Raw genomic sequence first — 22,756 nt, 5'->3', positions numbered from 1 at the left:
ATGCAATAAGATTATTTTGGCTGAGCAGAGATGCCCCGCACCGCTGTGTTTTATCCAATATTAGAGCGTTTTATTCTGGATGTGGAGAGGATGAAACACCACAGAGGGGGAGCAGAGAAGAAAAACCGCCAGGTCTCAATATCACGAGGTCAAGCAAATAAAATGCAAAGTAAATAAACAAGTCATTCTTATTCTTGTTACTGAGCGGTTTACATACGGTGATGGAAGGCAGCGCATTTGCAAGTTAATGAGAGTACGGAGTCAGCAGAGAGGGCAAACAATTTCCTCTTTAATATTCATGTTCTTCTGTTGTGTGCTCCTCTCTGGCCCTTCTCCTGTACAGCTTCTAATTGTTAATGTAGACTTAATTTTAATCTGGCTGATGGGTCTTTTTGAGAAAACGCAAAAAGATGAACAAATAAACAGAGAGAATCAGACAATGCATCATTCGACTCGCATTGTGATCTTTTTGTGTTGGCTTGGATCTCAGTTTAAACACAGCAGCAGGCAGATGCTACTAGGAGGAGTTGACCTTCAAAGCAACATAGGATGTTGTGAATTACAGCTTGGCCAGCAGTGCCTAATGTCTTGTCACCAAGGAATATAATCACGCTGCTACTGTTAAAGGCATTGTTTTCTACCAGAGCAGCCACGCTTGGTACTGTAGGACTGGTTCTGGTCCACGGTTATTGTAGAATGGATTCCAAGAATTAAATGTTAACCAAACACCATGGAGTCTGCTGTGTGATTTCTCAGTTAATTAGCCATTACACAAATAGCTAATCACGTTTATAATAGTGGGATGTAATTTGATTGCGTTTCCCTAGCCACTCCAGATACTATCCATTCCCAGAATTAAAACCCCCCATTAAATACACAAAGGCATTTAAAAAGCTGCGGAGGGCACGGTGTCAGACTGAGGCTTTAACAAGCTCCAGGCTTCACTGTGTGACAACGCCAAAAGCACACAGCTATTTAAATGAACCAATGTAAATTACTTCCAGCACTTGTTTTTGAGGTTTAAATATGCCATGTTCAGAGCTGATAGAGCAGAATACTGGTAGAGACTGGTTGGTATTGGGACTGCTGTGCTGCTGCTGCTGGGGCATCCACCATTCTGATGTAGGCTACATCATGTGTTGCTATCAAATGGATGATTGAGTTCCTAATGCCATTATCTTGGACCTTTGTAATCCATGGGTATGACCGTTTCTATTGACTACTATGTGGTTATGAATTAACTTGCAGAGGGAGAAGCCATGTTTACCCCATTCCTCCACCCTCCCCTCCCTCCCTTGCTTGCTTGCTTACTGCAGTGAGTGGAGAGTGTAAATTCAAATCTGGACCTCGAAGCCAGTTCCACTGCTGATTTTCATTCTTCCCCTCTAATCAAAGACTGATTTAAACCTGTCTGGGACACCAAGTGGGTGCAACTAATTATCAGGTAGAACAGAAAACCAGCAGTACCCTAGACATCCAGGCTCTGATTTGAATACCCCTGGTGTAAGCTGTGACAGGTGGTACTACTGTAGCCTACCTCCAGCAGGGTCCTCCGGAGGCGCAGCAGCAGGGTCTTGACGGAAGTGCAGTCCTGCTGCATCAGCCTGAGGGGTAGTGCCTCCAGCCCCGGGGCCTCATCCTCCCGGCCCAGGCACCAGTTAGCCGGCAGCAGGGTGGTCGGCCGGCAAGGCTCCCTGGAACACAAGCACAGAGCCACCTTCACGCCCACAAATCGGAACAAACATGCACAGAAGGGGGGGCATATTCACAGATTGCAACTGTAGTATTTTAAGTTAGGAGCTAAGGAGAATAAATGTGCCAAAGTCCTATTTATTCACTATTATAAACTGGGTGGTTTGAGTCCATTGGCTGAAAGCCATGGTATATCAAACAGGATACCCCAGGTATGGAGGGCCACCAGGTTTGCACACATCTCAGGAGGGATTTTGTCCCACCACTCTTTGCAGATCTTCTCCAAGTCATTATGGTTTTGAGGCTGACGTTTGGCAACTCGAACCTTCAGCTCCCTCCACAGATTTTCTATGGGATTAAGGTCTGGAGACTGGCTAGGCCACTCCTTGACCTTAATGTGCTTCTTCTTGAGCCATTCCTTTGTTGCCTTGGCCGTGTGTTTTGGGTCATTGTCATGCTGGAATACCCATCCACGACCCATTTTCAATGCCCTGGCAGAGGGAAGGAGGTTCTCACCCAAGATTTGACGGTACATGGCCCCGTCCATCGTCCCTTTGATGCGGTGAAGTTGTCCTGTCCCCTTAGCAGAAAAACAACCCCAAAGCATAATGTTTCCACCTCCATGTTTGACGGTGGAGATGGTGTTCTTGGGGTCATAGGCAGCATTCCTCCTCCGCCAAACACGGCGAGTTGAGTTGATGCCAAAGAGCTCCATTTTGGTCTCATCTGACCACAACACTTTCACCCAGTTGTCCTCTGAATCATTCAGATGTTCATTGGCAAACTTCAGACGGACATGTGTATGTATTCTTGAGCAGGGGGACCTTGCGGGCACTGCAGGATTTCAGTCCTTCACGGTGTAGTGTGTTACCAATTGTTTTCTTGGTGACTATGGTCCCAGCTGCCTTGAGATCATTGACAAGATCCTCCCGTGTAGTTCTGGGCTGATTCCTCACCGTTCTCATGATCATTGCAACCTCACGAGGTGAGACCTTGCATGGAGCCCCAGGCCGAGGGAGATTGACAGTTCTTTTGTGTTTCTTCCATTTGCGAATAATCGCACCAAATGTTGTCACCTTCTCACCAAGCTGCTTGGCGATGGTCTTGTAGCCCATTCCAGCCTTGTGTAGGTCTACAATCTTGTCCCTGACATCCTTGGAGAGCTCTTTGGTCTTGGCCATGGTGGAGAGTTTGGAATCTGATTGATTGATTGCTACTGTGGACAGGTGTCTTTTATACAGGTAGCAAACTGAGATTAGGAGCACTCCCTTTAAGAGTATGCTCCTAATCTCAGCTCGTTACCTGTATAAAAGACACCTGGGAGCCAGAAATCTTTCTGATTGAGAGGGGGTCAAATACTTATTTCCCTCATTAAAATGCAAATCAATTTATAACATTTTTGACATGCGTTTTTCTGGATTTTATTGTTGTTATTCTGTCTCTCACTGTTCAAATAACCTACCATTAAAATTATAGACTGATCATTTCTTTGTCAGTGGGCAAACGTACAAAATCAGCAGGGGATCAAATACTTTTTTCCCCCCACTGTATATTGGTAACCAGTTTATAATATCAATAAGGCACCTTGGGGGGCTGTTGTATATGGCCAATATACCACGGCTAATGGCTGTATCCAGGCAGTCCGCGTTGCGTCGTGGATAAGAACAGCCCTTAGCCGTGTTATACTGGCCATATACCACAACTCCTTTTTGCTTAAATACACAATTCAAATCATTGAAAATAAAGTAGTATGTCCGATACGGTTTGTTCGTTGATTATGGCTCACCTAAAGAGTCCCTTTACAACATCCTTTACAAATAGGCCTACAGCATCTTAAATGTATTATGGGCTGAAGATAGCATTTTAAAGACAGAAGGCACTTTCTTTAATGACACTTTCTCTAAAGCAGAGTTCAAACAGAATCTAGACTCATCTCAAATGGACTGGTTGAGATTTTGACAGTTGTGTTCAGAACACTGGCACCTGTTCACACAGAAAATCAAAACAGTTGACGAGATGAGTCTAGATTTTCTCTGATGGCCTGTGTGAACTCCGCTTAAAAGGAGTTGCTCCGTCTGATGATAAAACCCCCCTCATCATGCAGCCAAAGAGGTCCAGGTGTCACTTCAGAGTTGCTCCAAATAGGCAGCCGAGAAAATGTCCGCAAATATCAATTGGATCCACTTCCTTGTTTGAGATAATACTATATTCCCGGGAGGACAGGAGCCGTGATTAATTATTTCATATGAGCGATTACCATCGCAGATATTAGGTGTAAAAAGGAATCTGAGTGTTCCTCGTAAAACATGCTCAACTGTGTTCGAGACATTGCATTAGAGTTCCACCTGAACCGATTTTGAGCAATGAGAGATTAATGGTGTCCAGATAACTTTATCAACAGATGAAGCGTTCATTTCACTTCCTTACCCACCTCCGCAACATGGAGATGTGGGGATTGGGATGTTTTGATTGCAAACAAAATTGACTGCGGCCCCAAATTCGCTCCAGTTGGTTTTCTTCCTACGCAGGCCATTGTATGGAAGAAGACCATGAGTGAGTTGGATATCTGAGCGATACATAAACAGACTGTCATTGAAAGGAAGGCTTGAGTCCTTAGAGTATGGCATAAATTCTGTTTGCCATCGACATCTAATAAAATATTCCTTGATAAATTAATCTGAAGTTTGATAATAAATAACTTCAGCTTTACACTGACATTTACTTTTCATACTGACATTTTTTACACTACGGTGTTGTGTGACTGCAAGACTGCTTCATGACATTTTCAAAAGTTGAGTACAAAAATATCAAAGCGACTTCTAGAAATGTTAAGGACATCAAAGAGAGCTAACGGGCTGCAAGCAACAACAAAAAAATAAGGAGGCTCTAGCTCATTATAAACAGTATCCATAACACCTAGACCAGGGGAGTTTTAGCACTGACATTGAGATGCCTTCGCTTCACCAATGCTTTATTGGCACAAAAGACCATCCAAGACGAGTGTTTTGTTGGGAAAACTAGTAGCAAAAACGTCTCGTCATAATACTCTCGTTTGCAAGCCGCAACAATTAATGTCCCCAGAAGCACTTGCATTGACATGTGTTCTATTGGTAGTGATGAGAGAGAGAGTGGGTCTACACAGAACACCTGACTAAAGACATGATCCATCACACAGGCCTCCTCTGATTTCCTGCCTGTCGACCAATCAGGCCAGATGGAGCCTCTCCCTCCCAAAACAAACACAGAAACTATAGATTTCAGAAAGGCAGAGAACTCAAGATGAAAGTCTTCTTTTAACGGATTAACATTAAGCATAAATTGCTCAAGGGGATGCGGAGGTGGATGAATGTGGTCTGAAATACTTCAGTCATCAATGCTTGCGTCTACATGATGCCACAGATGAATTGGTTTGCTCTACTGAGGTGAGAGTGCAGTGGCTGGTTCTGTGTGTGTTGGAGCCATGGAGGACTCACATCTCAGCACTGATGTTGGGTGATTAGGCCTGGCTCGCAGTCTGCGTTCCAATTCATCCCAAAGGTGTTAGATGGAGTTGAGGTCAGGCTCTGTGCAGGCCAGTCAAGTTCTTCCACACCGATCTCGATAAACCATTTCTGAATGGACCTCGCTTTGTGCACGGGGGCATTGTCATGCTAAAACAGGAAAGGGCCATCCCCAAACTGTTGCCACAAAGTTGAAAGCACAGAATCGTCTAGAATGTCATTGTATGCTGTAGCGTTAATATTTCCCTTCAATGGAACTTAGGGGCCCGAACCATGAAAAACAGCCCAAGACCATTATTCCTCCTCCTTCAAACTTGACAGTTGGCACTATGCATTTGAGCAGGTAGCTTTACAACACTCCCAACGAACAGTTCTTGTGCTGGCATTGCTTCCAGAGGCAGTTTGGAACTTGGTAGTGAGTGTTGCAATGATTTGTACTTGCTACGAGCTCCAGCACTCAGCGGTCCCATTCTGTGTGCTTGTGTGGCCTACCACCTTGCAGTTGAGCCGTTGTTGCACCTAAACATTTCCACTTCATAATAACAGCACTTACAGTTGACCAGGGCAGCTCTAGCAGGGCAGACATTTTTAAAAACGGACTTGTTGGAAAGGTGGCATCTTATGACAGTGCCATTTTGAAAGTCACTGAGCTCTTCAGTTAGGCCATTCTACTACCAATGTTTGTTTATGGAGATTGCATGGCTGTGTGCTCAATTTTATACACCTGTCAGCAACGGATGTGGCTGAAATAGCCAAATCCACTAATTTGAAGGGGTGTCCACATACTTTTGTATATATAGTGCATGTATGCGGCTGCAGACAGTCTCTTCAGCAAGATGATAAATAACCTACAGGAGGGGTGATTTCTCTCCTTAGGACGATCAATCTTGTCACTTCGTCAAGGCTGTGGATTAGGGCTGATAGACCAGAGGATACTGGCTGTCTCTGGGTGCTTGTACTCTACTCAGTACTGTAGACCTGTAGTGGATGAACAGAGCAGGGCAGGCACAGAGCAGGCATAGAGCAGGCATAGAGCAGACCAAGCCAGGCAGCTGCAGACAGTAGGACTACTACAGGATGTGACTGGCCGTCAACTTACCAACGTTACAATATAAAGCTTTCTTTGCAGAAACATTCAACGTGATCCACTTCACTATTCTGAAAAATCCAATTAACTTTATGAGTTTAAATATTTTGACTGAACTCCCGCAGAAAATGATTTCTTGTGCTCAGAGCAACACTTTTCTCTTTTTGTAAACGCTTTCCATTTCCAGAGAAGGCCAACTGACAAATAATTACACGTAGTCAAATGAATTATGGCTGCCTAAAAAGCATTAACTGGGCCTGCAATAAATATGAATACATCCTTGTCACTCACCAGGCTGCATTGTCCTCACAACACAGAGTCAATTAACATTGGGACTGTCGACCAAAGACAGAGTGTCCTGGGCTGCTTTTCAGAGGTAGCTTTCATCTCTCAACATAAGCATTCTATACCAACACTACAGTGAGTGTATTGCCTATTCTCCCAGCCAGAGACGCAGCAGGCCACATAATTCAATGCTCCACAGGATTGGTGGTAAACCATCTGTAATGGGGTGGTGCTGTGCTTTCCGGGAATTAGCTATTTCCCCAGAAATATACGTCGTTGCCCCAGTTAGACGGTTTAAGGGAAAGTAGTCATTACCAGTTATCGATTTTGTCCAGTATTACCCTAAAATACAGTACCTCTATCTAACCCGAGTTGTGAAAAAGTCAGACTTGTGGTATTTGTAGTTATGTTTCCTAATTGTAGTTATGTTTGTATTCTTCTAAATCTTTGACTACGGCTACATGTAAAGTCCTCCAATCAGCTGTAAAGTACTCTCCCACAAATCAAATCTGAACTTTTTCCTGATAGGCCTAATTGGACTTGGACTGTGTGTATGTGCGTGCTTGTGTGTATGATGGGCAACACGTGATGGCTGGGACACATGAGCTCTTGGCACGGGATGAACTGCAAGGATTTTAAAAACTCTCCGAATTAGGGCCTGATGTGTTTGTGCTCCAAGCCATTTATGTTGATTTGTTTATTCTAAGATGTTGGAGCCTGTTAACCATTTACAAACCCAAAAGCCTCGTAAAATTAGTGAGGGCATTTGCCTACTAGTCTTGACATGCACTGTACAGAGTCACCCAAAAAACGTGCAACTATCGACTCTCCATGCCTCCGTCACAATGCAATGTGTGCATAAAAACAATGAGAAACCAAGGTGGTGGAAGACTGATGGAAGACAAATGCTGTTTAGAAAGGACCAAGATCATCACAACAAATGGACCATGTCTATGTATCACCGATTGGTTGGTGGTGAAAGGACAGAGGATGATGAATCTCATATCTAGGCCAGGTTTCAGGCCACGACTTTATGCTCCTACAGTAATTAGCTGCTTACACACGAGACTGCAGTGTAAACATGTGCATGCTCCCATGTGTGGCACCACTCTCCCCTGTCACAGGGCATCAACATTAGGAGCTTGCCATCAGGGCACGCCTGCGATTCCACCACCGGCATCATCTTTAAAACGCTACATCTGGCAAGATCGACCCATTCAGGACATCATCGCCACATATGTCGCCATAATTCAGTGCAATCGTCTCAAGTGACAGAGAAAGCGTGAGTAAAGAACAAATCAGAGAAATAAAGCAATTAACCCAGAGTTTTTTTGTCAAGCAACTAAAATAAGCCTTCAAATGGGCTTAATTAACATATGGCTGCTGTCAAACAGCCACTGGTTTTGCCTTATGTATTGATCTGGACGCCATCAAATGTTTGCGAGCCATTCACTTGGTCAATATGTCTTCTGAATAGTAAAACGGCGCAACGAAAAGCCCGAGACAGTTCACATGGCAACAAGCAAATTGAAAGGGTGGAAATTTGATTTCAAATATGGCAGTCGACTGTGGTATTTTGAACGCAATAATTGCAGAATAATTACAATAATTTGGACGCAATAATTGCAGAAAACAAAGTATGTTGGACGCAGTATACTGCAGTTATACTGCAATCTTTTTTCGTAAGCATAAATTCTAAGGAGGGTAAAACAATTGTGTCTGAACTGAGGGGAACTTTGCTGCTTCTGGGGCACTCCAGTTCTGGAGCTGTGCGACCTTGCTCTGAGGTCAGGCGGGCCCCTGTCACTGACAGTACCAAATCATTCCAAGCTCTGATTGGAAGAACAAAAGGTCTCCAGGGATGCGTTCATTAGGGCACACGTTTTAAAACGTTTTGGAAACAAAAACAAAGACGATAATTTTTCATTGGGCTTCAGATAGTACATCCCCGTTTCGTGGATGAGGCAACACCTCCAACACAGAAACTATGTGGTAACACAGCAGTTGCGAATAAAAGTTGACCACATGAAAGTACAGCGAGACAAAGTAATAATCTGCATCTAACACTTATCAGGCAGGAAATAATGAAGGCAATATCAAACTACACTGCAGATCTTTATTGCAGACTCCATAAGCTCAAATAAGCCTATCCTCCAAGTGCGCGGCCAAATCAATAATATTGTTAATTCTGCCACGGTGCACATATACACAATAATGGCAGGTGTTGTTTTAGCAGATATCGACTACAGAGTGAAAAGTGCACAAAATGTATTCTATCAATATGTCCCTGTTATGCTGGTTCGCTTTCAGTCAGTCAACTTCGGTACAACATACTATGGGAAATCACGCCTTCGGTTGAAGGATCTACAATCACGCCTGACAAGAACAAAGAAATACGCACCACGCTGGAAGCCCCGCCTTCCACAAGTGATTCGCGTGAGGCTCTGATTCATTCCTTCAATTATTCTGCTCTTCACCTCTGTGTGAACAGGAACGATTCATGCTACTAAGTAAAATGTCTAAAGGGAACAAAACAACTAAAGCTAACAAGCCGGGTTTGGGTTTGAGACATGCCCCAATGAATTATAAGATACGTTTGTTGTCATGCATGTCTTGGCGCATGCTCAGGCCGCCCTCGCTCGAATTGGTTTGTTTGCGAGACTAGGGGACGGCGGGGCAGGTTCTCTTTTTCTGTTGGTCTGATGAAACCAAGATTGAACTCTTTTAGCCTGAATGCCAAGTGTCACGTCTGGAGGAAACCTGGCACCATCCCTACGGTGAAGGATGGTGGCGGCAGCATCATGCTGTGGGGGATGTTTTTCAGTGGCAGGGACTGGGCGACTAGTCAGGATCGAGGCAAAGATGAACAGAACAAAGTACAGAGAGATACTTGATGAAAACCTGCTCCAGAGCATTCAGGACCTCAGACTGAGGTGAAGCTTCACCTTCCAACAGGACAACAACCCTGAGCACACAGCAATGACAATGCAGGAGTGGCTTCAGGACAAGTCTCTGATTGTCCTTGAGTGGCCCAGCCAGAGCCCGGAATTGAACCCAATCAAACATCTCTGGAGAGACCTGAAAATAGCTGTGCAGCAACGCTCCCAATCCAACCTGACAGAGCTCGAGGGGATCTGCAGAGAAGAATGGGAGAAACTCCCCAAATAGGTGTGCCAAGCTTGTAGTGTCATACGCAAGAATATGATCGCTGCAATCGCTGCCAAAGGTGCTTAAACAAAGTACTGAGTAAAGGGTCTGAATACTTATGTAAATGTGATATTTACAAAAAAAAAAATTTACTTTGTCAGACTGATGAGAGGAGGGGGGGAACAATTGAATCCATTTTAGAATAAGGCTGTAACATTAAAAAATGAGGGAAAATTCAAGGGGTCTGGAAATGCTTTCTGAATGCACTGTATGTTCCAAGACAGAACAGAAACATGACCATAGTCTATCGAAAGCTTTTTCTGCATTGCGAGATAAAACAGCCCAAGGAGCTGTTGCTCCTGATTAAGGATGTGAGATTTGTAATAGTCGACAGAAGTTGTCCAAGGATAAATGTTTTTTAACAAACCCGCTTTGGTCAGTGTGGATGACAACATGTTGGGAAACAGTTTGAGATGTGTTTATTAAAGATAGGATGCGATAAGTGAGAACTGGTTGGCATCCTTACCTGTTTTTAATACATTTATTTTAGAAAGGACTTAGTCTGGCTCAGAGTATGCGAGCGGAGCTGGGGTGGAGCAAGGAGCGGAGCGTGCCCAATTTGTCTGGAGCGAAGAGAGATTCCAAAAAGGCTGGAGCGTAAGCCTTCTCGCCCGCTCCAGTAGCTCTCCAGCAGCGCTCATTTCACTTCACAAGCTCAGGACATGCCTGGCCCAGCAAGCATTTGTAGGCTACTGGTGTGCTGCTATAGCCCCTTTCTTTAGCTACTGTCATGAGTTCACTACATATTTTCATAAAGAAACTGATAAAATACTCAGGTGCAACATCAAGGTGACATACAAAGATGGAGGTCAAAAGAGCCACAGAGGGAGTGTGGTGATGTAGTGTCCATAAATAAAGAATGATTGTGGAATCTGAAAAGATATACCGAAAGGATGGTGTACTTACTACGTGCACATGCGAACAGAAAGTAAAGTATGTAGCAAAGTATTTCTAAACAAAAAAAATTGGATATTTTAAAAGTTGAATTCATTTTCATTCTATTATCCATTGTCTATAGACTATCATTGATTTTGGCCCAATAGGCCTGACATATTACCTCTTTCAAGGAGAATTCTGTTTTGATAGGGCTATTTTGCCTAAAAACCGTTTCGGCCTACAAATTAAAAAAAAAAACAACTCTGCATCCCTGCCCAGCATGGCAAGAGTGGCCCAAAGTGTGGTTTAGCATCCATAGTGGCTTTGCAAGTGTGGAGAGGGTACTTTCCACTGCTGGCCTGCTCTCCAGGCACCATCACATGAACCTGAAGGCACAGACTCTGGCCAAACTCGTGTTTCTTAAAGTGAATTCAAAAGCCTAATTTTTGTTTCATTTTTATTGAAGTCTAAGGTTGTCACAGCCTACAATGCCTTTAAAGTATTCAGACCCCTTGACTTTTTCCACTTTGTTACGTTACAGCCTTATTCTAAAATGGATAAAAATACAAATAAATCCTCAGCAATCTACAGACAATACCCATAAAGACACAGTGAAATGTTTAGACATTTTTGCAAATGTATTAAAACATAAAAAACAGAAATACCTTATTTACATAAGTATTCAGACCCTTTGCTATGAGTCTCGAAATCGAGCTCAGGTGCATCCTGTTTCCATTGATCATGCTTGAGATGTTTCTACAACTTGGAGTCCACCTGTGGTAAATTCAATTCATTGGACATGATTTGGAAAGTCACACACCTGTCTATATAAGGTCCCACAGTTGGACAGTGCATGTCAGAGCAAAAACCAAGCCATGAGGTTGAAGGAATTGTCTGTAGAGCTCCGAGACAGGATTGTGTCGAGGCACAGATCTGGGGAAAGGTACCAAAATATTTCTGCAGCATTGAAGTTCTCCAAGAACACAGTGGCCTCCATCATTCTTAAATGGAAGAAGTTTGGAACCACCAAGACTCTTCCTAGAGCTGGCCGCACAGCCAAACTGAGCAATCGGTGGAGAACGGCCTTGGTGAGGGAGGTGACCAAGAACACTCTAAATAACTCAGGAGCCAGACATGTAGCCTAAGAAGGAATGAAAATGAATTATTTATGCTATACTATTATTAGCCTAGTATTTCAAGGCTATTATTTCAAGATTCTCTGGTCTGATGAAACTCTGGCCTGAACGCCAAGTGTCACTTCTGGAGGAAACCTGACACCATCCCTACGGTGAAGCATTGTGGTGGCACAATCATGCTGTGGGGATGTTTTTCAGCAGCAGGGACTGGGCGACTAGTCAGGATCGAGGCAAAGATGAACGGAGCAAAGTACAGAGAGATCCTTGATGAAAACCTGCTCCAGAGCTCTCAGGATCTCAGACTGGGAAGAAGGTCCATCTTCCAACAGGACACATACCCTAAGCACATAGCCAACAACGCAGGAGTGGCTTCGGGACTAGTCTCTGAATGTCCTTGAATGGCCCAGCCAGAGCTCAGACTTGAACCCGATTGAACATCTCTGGAGAGACCTGAAAATAGCTGTGCAGAAACACTTCCCATCCAACCTGACAGAGCTTGAGAGGCTCTGCAGAGAATAATGGGAGAAACTCCCCAAATACAGGTGTGCCAAGCTTGTAGCATCATACCCAAGAAGACTCAAGGCTGTAATCGCTGCCAAAGGGTGCTTCAACAAAGTACTGAGTAAGGGGTCTGAATACTTAGGTAAATTTAATATTTCCGTTTTTTTTATATTTAAATAGCAAACATTTCTAAAATCCTGTTTTTGCTTTGTCATTATATGCAGATTGATGTAAGGCTGTAATCTAACACAATGTGGAAAAAGTCAAGGGGTCTGAATACTTTCCGAAGGCACCGTATGTGCAATTTATAGACTATAATAACTGAATACAACAAAATGTTGTTTAAATGCTGAGCGCTTAATGTTCATACCAGCCTACTGTGTCGCACTTGAAAATTATTCACAATTTATTTATCTGTAGGCTATAGCCTTGAAATAATAGGCTAATAAATAAATAAATAAATAATAGCCTAAATAATTCATTTTCATTCCTTCTTCAGCTACATGTCTGGCTCCTGACCTATTTGTATGCTGTTTACTAGGTATCCTATTAGATTAAGTAGCCTATTTGAAATGATGAGCACTTCTTACTGTCACCTTTTCATGTTGTTTATTAAAATACTTTTCATTGAAATCATATGGTTTGGTTTCAATACGTTAAAACCAAATGGTAGGTCCAGATAGTCACAAAAATACATGGGTGTTGGTTAAATTGGGATTTTAACAAATGGAGCGAATCTGGATCAGCATTTTCTTTTTGTGAGCGAGAAGCGGTTTTTAGTGGAATGGTTGTTAAGGACATGAAGCGCCGGACCACTGCACAAGCGCTAGAGTGGTGAGCGATGAGCGGGATTGTCGACCACTCAACTCCACTCACATACTCTCGTCTGGCGTGGTGTGGATTTACAATCAGAGAATTATAAAAAGCGGGAGACTCTTTGATTAATTTGGGTTCTGATAGTAATTCCGCTGTTTCAGATTCAATAGTTGCTATATCAGCTAATTGGTCATTACTGCTTAGCTTGTCGGGCAGTAAACAACTGGGACGATTACCATAGTTGAGTCCAACTCAATGGATGGCAAATACAGCTCTCTGTCTTATCAACAAATTAAGTTCTGTCTTGACTTTGGAAAGAGTAATAGTTACTTGGTCTGAATTTTTGTTGAGAACGCTCTACCGCTGTTAATATTTCCAATTCTGATATCTTCCATAATTTGGATTTATTCAACCCAGATGCAAATGCAGTTGCATTATTTTTTATAAAACATTTGGTGGCATCCAATAGAATCCAGGAGTCATTGATTGAAATGATATTGATCATTCTGAATGTATTTAGTTCAATTAAAAATGGATGACTTTGTAGAAGTTGAAACGCCATCTTGTGGCTCTTCTAGGAGATTCTGACATTTGTAATTGGCAGTAGTAGGCGTGATGATTGGACAAGCTCGTATGTCTAATTTCCTGATTTTAGAAAATAGAAGTGTAGATAATATATAATCTATTTGAGAGAATGTTTTATGCCTGTTTAAGTAGAAAGTGTACTTGTTTGCTTCTGGATTATGTGCTTGGTTGCATGTGGATTGTAGTTGGTCTTATTATATTTGTACCCCATGTCCAAAATGGCATTCATGTCTGTCCCAATAACCAGATGGTATTCAGTTCATTCCAACAATATGCTGTGCAGAGAATCAAAAAACTTTGGATCATATGAATGTGAACTGTGCACATTAATAAAGGCAATTCTCTTTCCATTATGGATACATTTTAGAAAAGTGATTCTGCGTTCTTGGTCTTCGCCTTTACCCAAGATGGTGATTGAGTTTCATTATGATTACACCTTTTGTTTGAGGCTGATGGAAAAAGCAGCCAGATTGTTCTGCTCTCTATGTGCGTCCTTATGAAGCAGGTGTGTTTCTTGTTATATTGTTATATCAATATGGTTTCTTGCTAGGATATCAAGACAGCTGGAACAGTTGACAGGACAATTTAGGCCTTCCAAATTCCAAGAGAGAAGAGCTAACATTGGAAGATTATATTAATGATATAATTGTGATCATTAGCGTTATAAGCCAATGGATGTGTAACAAAAAGCAGGACCCACAGGGAAACTCACCCATTGGTTCTTCCCCACCTAGAAAACCTCCCTGTAAACCATTCCCCTGCCCCCTCCACTCCCCCACTATCATTACAGGGCTGCAGCATAACAGCGAGTGGCAGCCTTATACATGGAGTCTCTTAGCAGCATATTTTTTTGTCTTTAGGTATAAAAGTTTTTACAAAGTAAAACAAAATAGGTCCATTTTCAGACCTTTACAGTATCGTTAGCAAACTTGATAAGTTACGGTGGGTAATGAAGAAAAGTAAATAACAGATATGCAAGCCTAAACCGTCAAATAGGATACGGTGGCTGAGCTAACAGGCGAGCCACAGACAGGTAAATAATGGCACAGCACAACAGTAGTGTGCAGAACGGCCACTTGGAACGCATAATTCATAGGTCCTTGTCACAGATGGGCCATTGCAGCCACACCGGGTTCCACTCTTGTCAGCTAAACACAAGAATCAGCTACAGTGGGCACACGATCACCAACACCGAACAATTGAGTCTGACAAATTGATCCGACGAATCCCGGTTCCTATTGCATCATGCTGATGGCAGAGTCAGGATTTGGTGTAAGCAGCATGAATCCATGGGCCCATCCTGCCTGGTGTCAATGGTACAGGCTGGTGGCAGTGGTGTAATGGTGCGGCGAATGTTTTTCCGGACCAGGTTAGGTCCCTTGACAGCAATTGAGCAACGATTGAATGCTACACCTTGAAGAATCCATACCCCGAAGACTTCAGGCTGTTCTGGAGACAAAGGGGGGTCTGACCCAGTACTAGGTGTACCTAATAAACTGGCCCACATAGTGTATATTGCCATATTTTGCCCATGTAGGGATTCAATGCCCCAAAAGCCCCAGAAGGAAGCAGCCCTAGTCCGTGTGGCACATCAATAGATTGTCCAATGTTCATTAATTGGCAGTGTCACTGTGTTAATATTCTCCTGTTGAGCCAGTCATGATCGGGTTCCATCTGCCTCATCCCCTTGTGTGTTGGGTTTGATGTGATTCTTGAAGTCTTCAGCTTCCTTGGCAGTGGAGAATGTGTGTGTTGTGTTCTGGAAGGTCAAGATGAGTTTTGCCGGGTGGATGAAGCCGCATCTCAAATTTACCTTGTGTAGCTGGGATCTTACCTCGTTGTAGGTCCCCCCCCTCTGTTTTAGTGTCGGCACTCAGGATGCTGATCCTATTCTATGCATAGATCAGAGCCCCCGATTCCACTGCAAGGTGAACAATTCACTGTTTGAATTAAACTGTGGAATTGTATAATCACACAACAAGAGACATTCTGGAGAGGACCCGTGCGGTGCGCAATGTTAATTAGCAGCATGGGACCCAGCTTCTCCTGCCCGAACAGTTCATAGAAAAGATTGCTCATGAAAGAAGTGGGGTTGCCCGCTTCCATGACATCTTCAAGTCCTATCACACACACATAGAATTTACGGGATCATTTAAGTGATTCTGTTTTCTCTTTTAGGAGAATGATTGCCCCTCCTAGCTTAGCTAGAAGTCATGGAGTCACACTTCTGTCGCATTTTACATTTTCAGAATTATTATTGTTGAACTTAAGACTGTAAAAACACCATGAAATCAGCTCCATGTGATTTTCATTTCGGAAATCTGTTCAAGTATTCCCACGCATAATACGTGATCGTATACAAATGTAAGCAAGTTTTGAAACGATTGTGTTTTAATCAAATATTATATCAGTTTGGGCTTCTTGCGGTCCATTTGCAGTCTACTAATTATTTGTAATTATGTTCCGGTCCCCCGACCATTCCCTCAAGAATAAATCAGCCCGCGGCTGAATCAAGTTGATGATCCCTGCTTTAGGTGGCTTGGTGTTTCCGATGCGGGATGCGGAGATGGATTGGGTCGAATGTCTCACTGGCTCCTGTGGCCGGTTACGGGAGGCTACTCAAAGAGAGAGGGTGACAAGGTTCTGTGGGTAAAACCCCGCCTCCTGTTTTTCCTTGGTTAAGCACCGCTTGCCTCTCTTCCCAGAAGGGTCCGGGTCCCACTTCGGTGATCCGGTCCTATGTAGACTATCGAGACCAGGCTAACAAACAAACACCGAGGCGAGCTAGGTACTACAAGATATTCTGACTTCCTAACGTTGGACTTGTTTGGGTAGCCGTCTTGTTTAGTATATGTAGCTAGCTTTAATTCTTGTTTATTCAAAAAATGTCCCGTGCTGTGGTCAAAGAGGCTAGACTAGAAGCTTCATCATGGCTAACATGCATAACTTCAGGTGAATGAAGCTTACTAGATTTCACCCGCCATTATGCCAATCACATTCCTATTTCCAATTTCTGGAGTTGGAGGGAGTGGGGCTTGTGGGTACTTCTGATGAGGAAACCAGTGTTGCCAACAAATTTTCAGGGTAAGATGCTAGAGGCAGGTTGATTTGTTGTTAAATGACATTGTGATGTCATTGCGTGATAACGTAAAACTGCGTCATTACGTAGAATACACAATAACGTTACTCAAATTGACTGGCTATCTCGGCAAAAAATATGATTTCACATTTGTTCAGGTACAGACTCCCACTCTTTTCTGTACAATTTTGATTGATGTTGTATGTTCTGTCCAAGATCAAACATTCGTGACCAACTATATTCATTGGGTTTGGCTCGTCGAACCCATACTACTGCTGCTGCAGTCAGCCAACAATGATTTGCAATGTACTGAAATTGCTGCTGACGTCACTCACAATGCACTTTTGCAGCCAGGCACGTGTGTTGTGACTGAGTGTGACAAAGAAAATCGTTTTTGTGTCATTTAGAGGGAAAATACGTGCATTTTAGCATTTGAGTCACTTTTCAAAAGTTGCTAAAAGTTCCAAATACATTTTTTAAGTAGCTAAATGTGATGCTAGGTGCGGTTTGAAAAAAAAGTTGCCAGGGTAGTCTGAAAAGTTGCTAAATCTAGCAACAAAATTGCTAAGTTGGCATCACTGGAGGAAACAGCCTCCAAGCACTTGGCTTGGGTAACCTCCGGAGCCTTGGGCCTTAGAAGTGGTCTGAGCGACCGGTGAGTCCCTCCCCAAAAACATTACTGTGACGTCAGTGCCACCACGTTTGGTTACGGCCAAACGGTGTGCTACGTCAACCATTGCTGGAGCCCCTTGAGTCCATAAGGGGCAGGGTTTCATCCAGGGCATACAGTCTCATGGAAGCACAACTTAGTTTGGAAGCGCATTCAATGGTGTTCACGGGGTTCAAGGAGTCAGAGTAATACATTGGGTGATTCGCTCTCTGTCCACAAGAGGGCACTACTCCTGCATAGGTGGCTCATTATTAGGATTCATTGCTGATTCCTGCCTGTAGCTCACGAGTCCCTATGAGGTGCTTAGTTCAGCTCTTTTTCTGGTTTAAATAACACCTAGACACTGAAAATGGGATATCAGCCTGGATCAGATCTATTGGGGCAGTAAGCAGTGGGTCTAGGGTGTCAGATAAGGATCATATCACCTTTACCTTGTCTCTCAAAGCACTTCATGATGACAGAAGTGAGTGCTACGGGGCAATAGTCATTTAGTTCAGTTACCTTTCCTTTCTTGGGTACAGGAACAAGTGTGTGTGTAACACTGTGTGGATGTTTGTAACACTGCTTGTTCCCTTGACTCTGCTGCTATCAGCCTTGACTCTGCTCCATCACCTTTGAAAAGATGCGAGGTGAGAGGGACAAGCTGAATGGGAGGACTAAAAACTCGTAGGCTATCACCTTGTAATGAAACTACAGAAAATGTCTGTGATTGGGGCACAAGGGCACATGAAAGTACGCATCCTTTAGGTTGATGGTGGTAATCCAATCGCTGAAGTGCACAGACTGTGACAGCCGCTAGTTTGAGAGCATTTTGAAAGTGCAAACTCTGAGATGCTTGCTGATGACAAGTCTAGAACGGGGCATAAAGTCCCGACCCCTTTGCTTTTTTCTATCCCCGGAGAGGGTGTCCAGGCTCCAGCTCTGCTTGGCCCAAATTCGGTTGGGGCGCACAGTACGTTTTTCGCCAGTCCACATGCCTACTGGGGATGATGGCTTCTATGAAAGTGGTCATTCCCCTGGGATTACTATTGATGTGGCTGTTCCGGTGCTGAATGTTAAACCATGCGCTTGGATGCATCTCGCCACCTAGACCGGTTGATTCAGTTGCCCACAACATGCCTTCAGCACTGGCCCAGTGGAGGGATCCCCGGCTACTGTCACAAGCGGTTCTCAGGGGCCAGGCGTTGTTCCGCAATATGATCACGACCGACACGTCACACCAAGGGTTACTCACTTCAGTGTCACAGAGTGCCCGGCGTATCAATTACCTGGAACTTCTGATGATGTACATGGCTCTCAGGCACCACCTCCCACGTTTTTCGGGCTGGCATGTGCTGGTCAGATCCAACAACATGACGACAGCTGCATACTCAACATACTCCTCGCTGCGGAGCAGTGCGCATTTGCTGTCACTTTTGGTGATGCATGTTCCCGGTTGCCTCAACTCGGGTGCAGATCTGTTATCTCATAGGGAGGGCTGATAAACCCTCCCAGCCACAAGAATGAATTATCACTGATTCTTGTGGCTTCCCGTTGGACCAGGCAGCCTTGGTTCACGGAAACCATTCACCTTTAAAAGCGGACCTGTTGTCCCAGGGCGCACAGGCAGGTTTGGCATGTGTGCCCAGAGATTTGGTTCCTATGGGCCTGTCCATGAGAGGGCCAATCTAATGGCTAGAGGTTTACCTCCGAATGTCATTGCTACTGTTCAGTCCGCAAGGGCGCCCTCCACGAGGGCTGTATGCACATACAGTTGAAGTCGGAAGTTTACATACACTTAGGTTGGAGTCATTAAAACTCATTTTTCAACCACTCCACAAATTTCTTGTTAACAAACTATAGTTTTGACAAGTCAGTTAGGACATCTACTTTGCGCATGACACAAGTCATTTTGTTGTGTATGTCGCGTATGTTGTGTATGCCGCCCATTCATTGTCAGTTAGAGACACAGTAGGACCCAAAAGCATAATCAGTAATCTAACTCCCCCTTCAGCTGGTCTGGAGCAATGAATTTGTGACGCAGGGTACCGTACTAAACCACAAATTACATCTAAGTCCCGCAGCATAATCACAAAACTTTTAGTGGAGCAAACACTGTACAACACCCACTTGGCCCAACGCCGCCAGTTCCTGGGCTCTGTGAAGAGCGGTATTAAATTGAAGGAATGAAACCGAGCCTCACACTTATCACCTGTGGAAGGTGGGGCTTCCAGTGAGACACGGATTTCATTGGCCTTGTCAGGCATGATTACAACCGAAGACGTGAAAGTGCAACTCCCCATAGTATGTTATACCTTGTTTCCCTCCTTCAGGGAACAATAGTTATAGTCAGAATGTTACATTCATCTCCATGGGGTACACATAAAACATGTTACACATTAAATCGCAATAATCTCCATCAGCGTTTCCTGCTAGGCCACATCAAAAGGCTTCTCTAATAAAAAACAATTAAGATAGCAATGCTTTAGTTGCAATGAGAATTTTATCCATGCCTGTTCGTGGCTCTCATTGTTCTACCTAATCAGTTCCACCCCTGGAAGGAAGCGTTTGGCGCTAATGGCTTTGTGTGATAACGGCTTCCTATGAAGAGCAATGGGACTTTCTGTTAATTCTGTTAAGGAGTTGTAATGAGCCTTCCTTCCTTTCTGCATGGAAATACAGTGACTGCTCACTGTTGGGAATGTGTGAAGGATGAGTGATAGCTGTAGTGAGTGTTATAGGTGTTAGTGTAGGTCTAAGTGTAGTGTAGGTGTAGAGCTGTAGTGAGCGTTATAGGTGTAGTGAGATCTGTAGTATGATGCACTAGGTATAGATGCAGGGCTCTCTCACCTGTGGATAGTGGTGGTGTCTCTGGGCTCCCTGCCAGGGATCCTGTCTACATTGGGTTCCAGTGGGGAGTGCATCAGGTTCAGGCAGGAGGCTAGGGACTGGCTGGAGTCCTCTCGGAATACTACACACACAAAACCATTGAGTCAATGTTGTGTGGCACAATAGGCTTGTGTTTACAGAGTTTGACAACATGCTTAGAGTAGTCCACCCTGGACAATATGCTATAACGAGTGTTTATAAATACTAACACTATACTACAGAAATCAAATATTTCCTTTACATTCGCTGTGCAGAGTAAAATACACAATGGCATCTGTTTTAACGTTTCATTAATGCAGAAACAACTAAGAAAAGTTTTGACAATCAGAAATAACCAGATCTTTATAAAAGGGATGTGGATGGCTCAGTTTCAAGGCAAAACTGAATGTGGCTCAGCTCAACAGCACATAAATTGCTGTGAAACTGCCTGGTTCTTAATAAAAATGCCAAGCAGCCACCTGAGAGCACTAAAACAGGAGCATCCATGCATATGTGTGTGTGTGTGTGTGTGTGTGTGTGTGTGTGTGTGTGTGTGTGTGTGTGTGTGTGTGTGTGTGTGTGTGTGTGTGTGGGCATGTCTGGTGTGCTTTCATTTGAGTTAGTGAGAGAGACTTTCCACTTAATTCTCTTTGTTCAGTAAGTCACATCGTCACTTCACTTTAAGTGTGCGATTTATCAATTCTTTGCAGGGATTTCACAGCACAGTCTGAACCATTTAGGCTAGTATACAGTGCAGTCGTAAAGTATTCAGACTTTCCATATTTTGTAACGTTACAGCCTTATTCAAAAATGTATTTCACTTCTTTTTTTTTTTACAATTCTAAAACAATTCTCATCAATCTACACACAATACCCATACTGACCATGCGAAAACAGGTTTTTGAAATGTTTGCAAATCTATTAAAAATAAACAGAAATACCTTATTTACCTAAGTATTCAGACCCTTTGCTATAAGACTCGAAATTGAGCTCAGGTGCATCCTGTTTCCATTGATCATCCTTGAGAGGTTTCTACATCTTGATTGGACATGATTCGGAAAGGCACACACCTGTCTATTAAGGTCCAACAGTTGACAGTGCATGTCAGAGCAAAAACCAAGCCATGAGGTCGAAGGAATTGTCCGTAGAGCTCTGAGACAGGATTGTGTCGAGGCACAGATCTGGGAAAGGGTACCAAAACATTTCTGCAGCGTTGAAGGTCCCCAAGAACACAGTGGCCTCCATCATTCTTAAATGGAAGAAGTTTAGAAGCACCAACACTCTTCCTAAGATGGCCACCCAGCCAAACTGAGCAATCGGGGGAGAAGGGTCTTGGTCTGGGAGGAGACCAAGAACCTGATGGTCCAGAGTTCCTCTGTGGAGATGGGAGAACCTTCCAGAAGGACAACCATCTCTGCAGCATTACACCAAATCAGGCCTTTATAGTAGAGTAGCCAGACGGAAGCCACTCCTCAGTAAAAGGCACATGACAGCCTGCTTAGAGTTTGCCAAAAGGCACTTAAAGGACTCTCTTGGTCTGACTCTCTTGGTCTGATAGCACCAAGCTCGAGCTCTTTGGCCTGAATGCCAAGCGTCACGTCTGGAGGAAACATGGCACCATCCCTACAGTGAAGCATGGTGGTGGCAGAATCATGCTGTGTGGATGTTTTCAGCGACTAGTCAGGATCGAGGGAAAGATGAACGGAGCAAGGTACAGAAAGATCATTCATGAAAACCTGCTCCAGAGTACTCAGGACCTCAGACTTGGGTGACGGTTCACCTTCCAACAGGACAACGACCCTAAGCACACAGCCAAGATAACGCAGGAGTGGTTTTGGGAGAAATCTCTGAATGTCCTTGAGTGGCCCAGTCAGAGCCCGGACTTGAACTCGATCAAACATTTCTGAAGATACCTGAAAATAGCTGTGCAGCGACGCTCCCCATCCAACCTGACAGAGCTTGAGAGGATCTGCAGAGAAGAATGGGAGAAACTCCCCAAATACAGTTGTGCCAAGTTTGTAGCCAAGAAGACTTGAGTCACTGCCATAAAAGGTGCTTCAACAAAGTACTGAGTAAAGGGTCTGAATACTTATGTAAATGTGAGTTTTTCTTCATTTATACATTTGCAATCATTTCTAAAAACCTGTTTTTGCTTTGTCATTATGTGTGTAGATTGAGGAGGGGAAAAAATGATTTAAGACATTTTAAAATAAGGCTGAAACGTAACAAAATGTAGAAAAAGTCAAGGGGTCCAAATACTTTCCGAATGCACTGTATAAATAAAAAAACGTACCATGCAAAATGTTTTTTTTTGTGTGTATTAGCGATGACATCCTGGGAAGCTCTCTGTCTAGAGGCTTTGCCCTCAGTACATGTTTACTGGTACTTTTGTGTGTTCTGATGCAACCTCCAAAAAGAGAGGGATGTTAAGAGAATTAAGATTGAAGGTAATTATCCAAGCCTGCGTAGATGTTG

The 22,756-nt window shown here is 43.6% G+C and overlaps 1 protein-coding gene across 6 annotated transcripts in view; it reads right to left on the bottom strand.

Annotated features, from left to right (window-relative positions):
- ccser1 (coiled-coil serine-rich protein 1) overlaps nucleotides 1–22,756 on the bottom strand; it is a 109,532-nt gene that overhangs the window by 73,550 nt on the left and 13,226 nt on the right. For all 6 annotated transcript variants that reach the window (XM_045704294.1, XM_014160935.2, XM_045704297.1 and 3 more), the window contains 2 exons: nucleotides 20,264–20,384; nucleotides 1,538–1,694 (listed from right to left, as the gene is read on the bottom strand). In XM_045704294.1, the coding sequence (XP_045560250.1) occupies nucleotides 1,538–1,694; nucleotides 20,264–20,384 (278 nt within the window). The remainder of the gene's footprint in view (nucleotides 1–1,537; nucleotides 1,695–20,263; nucleotides 20,385–22,756) is intronic.

The sequence above is a fragment of the Salmo salar genome, chromosome ssa20 (assembly GCF_905237065.1).
Source record: "Salmo salar chromosome ssa20, Ssal_v3.1, whole genome shotgun sequence".
In the NCBI taxonomy this organism is placed as follows: Eukaryota; Metazoa; Chordata; class Actinopteri; order Salmoniformes; family Salmonidae; genus Salmo; species Salmo salar.
This window is presented reverse-complemented; position numbering and strand designations above follow the sequence as displayed.